Below are 8137 nucleotides of genomic sequence, written 5' to 3'. Positions count from 1 at the left end.
GGGCAGCGCTGGAGTGCCCCGGGCACGGCTGGATTGCCCTGGGCAGCGCTGGAGTGCCCCGGGTACGGCTGGATTGCCCCGGGCAGTGCTGGAGTGCCCCGGGCACAGCTGGACTGCCCTGGGCAGGGCTCGATTGCCCCGGGCAGGGCTGGAGTGCCCCGGGCACGGCTGGATTGCCCCGGGCTGGTCTGGAGTGCCCCGGGCAGCACTGGAGTGCCCGGGCAGGGCTGGAGTGCCCCGGGCACGGCTGGACTGCCCCGGGCACGGCTGGATTGCCCCGGTGGATTGCCCCGGGCACAGCTGGACTGCCCCGGGCACGGCTGGATTGCCCCGGGCAGGGCTGGATTGCCCGGGCAGCCCTCGCTGCCCCGCGGGGCTCACTTGCCGCCGGCCATGATGCGCAGGTACTGCAGCGCGTTCCGGGCCGCCTGGGCGCGGGCGCCGTCGCGGGACGGGGCCGAGCCGTGGCACACCGTGGTCGGCTGCGTGGAGAGCTCCACCAGGCACTGGTGCAGCCCGCTGAGGCTCAGCGCGTCTGCGGGCACAGCGGGTCACCCACGGCCCCGGGCACCCCCAGGGCACCCGCGGGGCACCGGGCAGGGCTGGGGGGCACAGGGCAGGGCTGGGGGGCACAGGGCACAGTTGAGGGCACAGGGCAGGGCTGGGGGGCTCCGAGCAGGGCTGAGGGGCACAGGGCAGGGCTGAGGGGCACAGGGCAGGGCTGGAGGGCACAGGGCTGGGCTGGGGGGGCACAGGGCAGGGCTGAGGGGCTCCAGGCAGCGCTAAGGGGGCACAGGGCAGGGCTGAGGGGCACAGGGCAGGGCTGAGGGGCACAGGGCACGGCTGAGGGGCACAGGGCAGCGCTGGGGGGCTCGGGGCAGGGCTGAGGGGCACAGGGCAGCGCTGAGGGGCACAGGGCAGGGCTGAGGGGCACAGGGCAGGGCTGAGGGGGCACAGGGCAGGGCTGAGGGGCTCCGGGCAGCGCTAAGGGGGCACAGGGCAGGGCTGAGGGGCACAGGGCAGGGCTGGGGGGCACCGGGCAGGGCTGAGGGGCTCGGGGCAGGTCTGGGGGGGCACAGGGCAGGGCTGAGGGGCACAGGGCAGCACTGAGGGGCTCGGGGCTCACCGATGTCCAGGTAGCTGATGGCGAAGCTCTGCTCCTCCGAGAGCTCCTGCAGCAGCGCGCAGGCGCCCCCCGTTGCGGCGGCGCTGCCGCCCCGGCCCCGCAGCTGGCCCAGCTTCTCGCCCGCCGAGTTGCGCAGCGCGTCCCACGTGCAGCCGGGGGCGCGGCCCCGCAGCCCCTCCAGCCGCGGGCACGCCTGGGGAGCGGCACGGCACGGGGGGCTCGGGGACCCGCCCAGCCCCGGCTCCGCCCCGAGCCCCCCAGAACCACCCAGAACCCCAAACACAGGGGGCCCCTCCCCACGGCCTGCAGCAGGGGGCACAGGGGACTCGGGGGGCTCTGGGTGACCCAGGGGGACTCTGGGGACTGTGGGGTGGCTCTGGGGTGGCTCTGGGGGGCTCTGGGTGACCCAGGGGGACTCTGGGTGATCCAGGGTGGCTCTGGGTGTCTCTGGGGTGACTCTGGTTGACTCAGGGGTGAGTCTAGGTGTCTCTGGGTGGCTCTGGGTGACTCTAGGTGTCTCTAGGTGATCCAGGGTGACTCTGGGTGTCTCTGGGTGACCCAGGGGTGTCTCTGGGTGTCTCTGGGTGACCCCGGGGATGGCTCTGGGTGTCTTTGGGTGTCTTTGGGTGACTCTGGGTGTCTCTGGGTGACCCTGGGTGTCTCTGGGTGGCTCTGGGTGACCCAGGGGTGTCTCTGGGTGTCTCTGGGTGTCTCTGGGTGACCCAGGGTGACTCTGAGTGTCTCTGGGTGTCTCTGGGTGTCTCTGGGTGACTCTGGGTGACCCCGGGGATGGCTCTGGGTGTCTCTGGGTGACCCAGGGTGTCTCTGGGTGTCTCTGGGTGGCTCTAAGTGATCCAGGGGTGTCTCTGGGTGACCCAGGGGTGTCTCTGGGTGTCTCTGGGTGTCTCTGGGTGACCCAGGGGTGTCTCTGGGTGTCTCTGAGTGTCTCTGGGTGTCTCTGGGTGTCTCTGGGTGTCTCTGGGTGACCCAGGGGTGTCTCTGGGTGTCTCTGAGTGTCTCTGGGTGTCTCTGGGTGTCTCTGGGTGTCTCTGGGTGTCTCTGGGTGTCTCTGGGTGGCTCTGGGTGGCTCTGGGTGACCCAGGGGTGTCTCTGGGTGTCTCTGGGTGGCCGTTTCCCCCCCAGTGCCCCCAGTACCATGTTGAACTGGTCCTCCTCGCCCTCGGCCTCGCTGCCGTCGCGCGGCTCCATGGGCACGTTGTGGATCCTCACCAGCATCTTGGCGGCCGCGTTGCGCTTGGCCAGCTTCTTGGAGGTGCCGCTGCCTGCGGGGGGCCGGGGGTGAGCCGGGACCCCCTGGGACCCCCTGGGACCCCCAGGACCCCCGCGCCGCCCTCACCGATCTCCACGAAGCGCTCCACCCGGCACGTCATGGTGAACTCCTTGCGGTGCGCCGGCCCCGACTCCTGCGTCACCGTGTACTCGGGCAGGCGCCAGCCCTTCTGCACCACCAGCTCCTGAGGGGACACGGGGACAGGGACAGCGCTGGGGACACCGCCGTGCCACGGGGGGACAGCCCCGAGCCGCCATCGGCGGGGCAACGCGCGCCAAACCTGAGACAGCCGGCCCAAAACGGGGAAAACTGGCACAAAACGGGGATAACCGGCCCCGAAACGGGGATAACCGGCCCAAAACGGGGATAACCGGCCCCAAACGGGGATAACCGACCCAAAATGAGGATAACCGGCCCCAAACGGGGATAACCGGCCCCAAAACGGGGATAACCGGCCCAAAATGGGGATAACCGGCCCAAAACGGGGATAACCAGCCCCAAAGTGGGGATAACCGGCCCAAAATGGGGATAACCGGCCTCAAACAGGGATAACCGGCCCAAAATGGGGATAACCGGCCCAAAACGGGGATAACCGGCCCAAAATGGGGATAACCGGCCCCAAAATGCAAATAACCGGCCCCAAAACGGGGATAACCGGCCCCAAAACGGGGATAACCGGCCCAAAACGGGGATAACCGGCCCCAATGGGGATAACCGGCCCCGAAACGGGGATAACCGGCCCCAAAATGGGGATAACCGGCCCCAAACGGGGATAACTGGCACAAAACGGGGATAACCGGCCCAAAACGGGGATAACCGGCCCAAAAACAGGGATAACCAGCCCCGAAACGGGGATAACCGGCCCAAAACGGGGATAACCAGCCCCGAAACGGGGATAACCGGCCCAAAACAGGGATAACTGGCCCAAACGGGGATAACCGGCCCCAAAACGGGGATAACCAGCCCCAAAATGGGGATAACCGGCCCCAAACGGGGATAACCGGCCCCAAAACGGGGATAACCGGCCCAAAACAGGGATAACCGGCCCAAAATGCAAATAACCGGCCCAAAATGGGGATAACCGGCCCCAAACGGGGATAACCGGCCCAAAACGGGGATAACCGGCCCCAAAACGGGGATAACCAGCCCCAAACGTGGATAACCGGCCCAAAACGGGGATAACCGGCCCAAAACGGGGATAACTGGCACAAAACGGGGATAACTGGCACAAAACGGGGATAACCGGCCCCAAAATGGGGATAACCGGCCCAAAATGGGGATAACCGGCCCAAAACGGGGATAACCGGCCCCAAAACGGGGATAACCGGCCCCAAAACGGGGATAAACGGCCCAAATTGGGGATAAACGGCCCAAAATGCAAATAACCGGCCCCAAAACGGGGATAACCGGCCCCAAAACGGGGATAACCGGCCCCAAAACGGGGATAACCAGCCCAAAATGGGGATAACCGGCCCCAAAACGGGGATAACCGGCCCAAACGGGGATAACCGGCCCCAAAACGGGGATAACCGGCCCCAAAACGGGGATAACCGGCCCCAAAATGGGGATAACCGGCCCAAAACGGGGATAACCGGCCCCAAAACGGGGATAACCGGCCCAAAACGGGGATAACCGGCCCAAAACGGGGATAACCGGCCCCAAAACGGGGATAACCAGCCCCAAACGGGGATAACCGGCCCCAAACGGGGATAACCGGCCCCAAACGGGGATAACCGGCCCCAAAACGGGGATAACCGGCCCCAAAATGGGGATAACCGGCCCCAAACAGGGATAACCGGCCCCAAACGGGGATAACCGGCCCCAAAACGGGGATAACCAGCCCCAAACGGGGATAACTGTCCCCAAAGGAGGGATAACCCACCCAGAGCAGGAATAACTGTCCCTAGATGGGGCGAGCAGCCCCAAAAGGGGAATGACCGTCCCTAAAAGGGGATGAGCAGCCCCAAAATGGAATAACTGTCCCTAAAAGGGGATAATTGGCCCCAAAAGGGGAATGACTGTCCCTAAAAGGGGATAATTGGCCCCAAAAAGGCGGTGACTGTCCCCAGGAGGAGGTGACTGTCCCCACAACAGGAACAATGTCCCAAAAGGGACAAGAGCCCCCAAACCCCACCGTGTCCCCCCACCCCGGCCGGGCGCAGGGGGGCTTGGTGTCCCCTCGTGTCCCCTGTGGTGTCCCCTGTGGTGTCCCCTCCCGGGGGTGGCACCCACCTGCAGAGCCCCCACGGGGTTACACTCGGCCTGGGGGGGGGACACCGGCGCCTTCATCTCCAGGGGGGGGGCCCCTGTGGGGCACAGCGGGGTCAGGGGGCACCCACGGCTCCATTGGGGGGCACAGGGGGCACAGGGGGGTCAGGGGGCACCCACAGCCCATGGGGGGCACAGCGGGGTCAGGGGGGGCACAGGGGGGTCAGGGGGCACCCACAGCCCCACTGGGGGGCACAGGGGGGTCAGGGGGCACAGGGGGCACCCACGGCCCATGGGGGGGGCACAGAGGGGTTGGCGGGCACTGGGGGGGGGGCACACAGGGGGGTCGGGGGGCACCCACAGCCCCATTGGGGGGGCACAGGGGGCACAGGGGGGGTCAGGGGGCACCCACAGCCCATGGGAGGCACAGAGGGGTCAGGGGGCACAGGGGGGTCAGGGGGGCACCCACGGCCCATGGGGGGCACAGGGGGGTCGGGGGGCACTGGGGGGGGGGGCACACAGCGGGGTCGGGGGGCACTGGGCGGGGCACACGGGGCCCCCCTTACCTGGGCGCGGGCGGGGCCGCGGGCGGGGCCGGGGGGGGCGCGGCGGGGCCGGGCTCTGTGGGGGGCTCCGGGGGGAACGGAGAGCTGGGGGGGGGGGCAGGGGTCAGAGACACCCCCACAGGCACTGCGGGACCCCCAGAGCCCCCCCTGGAACCCAGAGACCCCCTCGGCATTACGGGGACCCCCAGAGCCCTCCCTGGAACCCAGAGACCCCCACAGGCACTGCGGGACCCCCAGAGCCCCCAGAACCCAGAGACCCCCACAGGCACTGCGGGACCCCCAGAGCCCCCGGAACCCAGAGACCCCCCCGGCATTACGGGGATCCCCCCAGAGCCCCCCAGGCACCGCCAGACTGCCCAGACCCCTCCCGGGACCCCCAAACTGCCCTGGGAGCCCCCAGACCCCCCGGAACCCCAAACTCCTCAGACCCCCCGTAACCCCCAGAGTACCCAGACCCCCCCAGAGTCCCCTGGGAGCCCCCCCCGAGCTCAGCAGAGCCCTCACACCCCGCAGGACCCCCCAGCCCCCTTTGGGTACCCCCTCCCCACAGAGCCCCCCAAACCCGGGTACCCCCAGAGCCCCCCCAGCCCCCTTTGGGTACCCCCTCCCCACAGAGCCCCCCAGAGCCCCCCCAGTGCCCCCCAGCCCCACCTGTGCTCCAGGGGCTCCAGCATGGCCCCCCCCCCTCTGAGCAGCCTCAGGGCCACCTCGGCCGCCTTGTGCTTGGCCGCCTTCTTGCTGGGACCCTGCCCTGGGGGACACGGGGACACTCAGGGACAGCAGGGACAGCAGGGGACACTGGGGACACTCAGGGGACATCAGGGACAGCAGGGACAGCAGGGACACACAGGGGACACTCAGGGGACAGCAGGGACACACAGGGGACACGGGGAGGTTTGGGGTCAGTGGCACAGTGATGTCCCCAAGGGGACAAGAGGGACAGGGAGGGGACAAGAGGGACAGGGAGGCCCAGGACAGTTGTGGGAGCCCCCCAAGTGTCCTGGGGGTCAAGGGACCCACTGGTGATGTCCCCAAGGGGACAAGAGGGACAGGGAGGGGAGAGAAGGGACAGGGTGTCTGTGGGGCTCCCCAGGGTCCCACCGGTGCAGCTGATGTCCCCGAGGGGACAGCAGGGACAGCAGGGACAGCAGGGACAGGGTGGCCCAGGGTGTCTGTGGGGGCTCCCCGGGGTCGCACCGGTGCAGCTGATGTCCCCGAGCGTGACGCGGAAGGTGAAGTTGGGCTGGTGCGCCTGGCCCTCGGCCTTGAGCAGGTCGTAGCCCGGGGTGCGGCCTAGGCGAGTGCCATACTCCTGCAGGAGGCTGATGGGCGTCTTGCCGGGGCTGGCCGCCACCATCTGCTCCAGGCTGCGGGGACACCGACACCGTCAGCGACGGGGACACGGGGGCACGGGCACACGGGGACACGGGCACGGCGGGGACAGGGACACGGGGGGGACATGGGGTGGCATTTGTGCGTGATGCGGTGACACGGGGACGGGGATGGAGCCCCAGCAGTGTGAGGGGAAGCGGTGGCACTGCCACACAGCCTGGGGACACAGGGACGCGGATGGAACCCCGGCACGGCGTGGGGGTGTGGCACTGCCAGCTGGGACACACGCGAGCCACGGCCGGGACACGGGCACGGGGATGGCAGTGCCACACACCGCGGGGACACGGGCACGGATGGCAGTGCCACACACCGCGAGGACACGGACAGGGATGGCAGTGCCACACACCGCGGGGACACGGGCACGGATGGCAGTGCCACACAACGCGGGGACACGGGCAGGGGTGGCACCGTCCCACACCGCGGGGACAGGGATGGCAGTGCCACACACCGCGGGGACACGGGGACAGGGATGGCAGTGCCACACACCGCGGGCACAGGGATGGCAGTGCCACACACCGCGCGGACACGGGCACGGATGGCAGTGCCACACAGCGCGGGGACACGGGCAGGGATGGCCCTGTCCCACAGCGCGGGCACACGGGGACAGGGGTGGCAGTGCCACACACCGCGGGGACACGGGCAGGGATGGCAGTGCCACACACCGCGGGGACACGGGCAGGGATGGCCCTGTCCCACACCGCGGGGACACGGGCAGGGGATGGCCCTGTCCCACACTGCGGGGACACGGGCAGGGGATGGCCCTGTCCCACACCGCCGGGACACGGGCAGGGCCGGCACCGTCCCACACCGCCGGGACAGCCCTGTCCCCCCTCCCTCTCCCCTCCCCGCCCGAGCCCGGCCTAGGCCGCCGCCGCCCCCCGCCCGCCGCCGCCAGCGCGGGGCCCGGGCGGTGCCGGGCAGCCCCGGAGGGCCCCGGCGGTGCCGGGCGGTGCCGCAGGGCCCCGGGCAGCCCCGGGGGTCCCGGTACCTGGGGAAGGCGCCGCCGCTCCGCCGGGCCCCGCCCGCCCCCTCCTCGCTCATCCCCGCCGCTCCGGCCGCCGCCCGCGCCGCCAGGGGGCGCGCGGCATCACGGGAGCGCCGCGCCGCGCTGGGGGCGATGGGAACTGTAGTCCGCCCGCAGCGCGCCCAGCCCCCGCCAGCCCGCCGGAGGACTACGCTTCCCATAACCCCCCGCGCCAAGGGGAGGGCGGGAGCGCGGAGGAGGCGGGAAGCGGGGTCACGTGGTGCTGGAGGGGCGGGAAAGGGGCCGTGCCTCAGTTTCCCCCGAGAGGGGTCAGGGGACAATGGGGACAGTGGAGACAGTGGGGGATAATGGGGACAGTGAGGGACAGTGGAGACAGTGGGGGGTAATGGGGACAGTGAGGGACAGTGAGGGATAATGGTGGTTAATGGGGACAATGGGGGCAGTGGGGACTGTGGGGACAATGGGGACTGTGCGAACAGTGGAGACAGTGGGGAATAATGGGGGTAATGGGGGATAATGGGGACAGTGCGTAGATGGGGGACAATGGGGACAGTGCGAACAGTGGAGAC

The 8137-nt window shown here is 69.4% G+C and overlaps 1 protein-coding gene across 1 annotated transcript; it reads right to left on the bottom strand.

Annotated features, from left to right (window-relative positions):
- Positions 1–315: 315 nt before the first annotated feature.
- On the bottom strand, positions 316–7627 carry TARBP2 (TARBP2 subunit of RISC loading complex). Its single transcript, XM_058042207.1, is given in 9 exon segments — positions 316–535; positions 1127–1319; positions 2282–2409; positions 2484–2601; positions 4650–4723; positions 5178–5275; positions 5843–5942; positions 6389–6558; positions 7572–7627. Coding segments are annotated over 9 exon segments (1092 nt in total). The 5' UTR covers positions 7625–7627; the 3' UTR covers positions 316–377.
- Between the last annotated feature and the right edge of the window lie 510 nt (positions 7628–8137).

The sequence above is a fragment of the Melospiza georgiana genome, chromosome 29 (genome assembly GCF_028018845.1).
Source record: "Melospiza georgiana isolate bMelGeo1 chromosome 29, bMelGeo1.pri, whole genome shotgun sequence".
NCBI classification, from domain to species: Eukaryota; Metazoa; Chordata; class Aves; order Passeriformes; family Passerellidae; genus Melospiza; species Melospiza georgiana.
The sequence above is the reverse complement of the archived record's forward strand: the minus strand, read 5'-3'. Positions and strand labels throughout refer to the sequence as shown.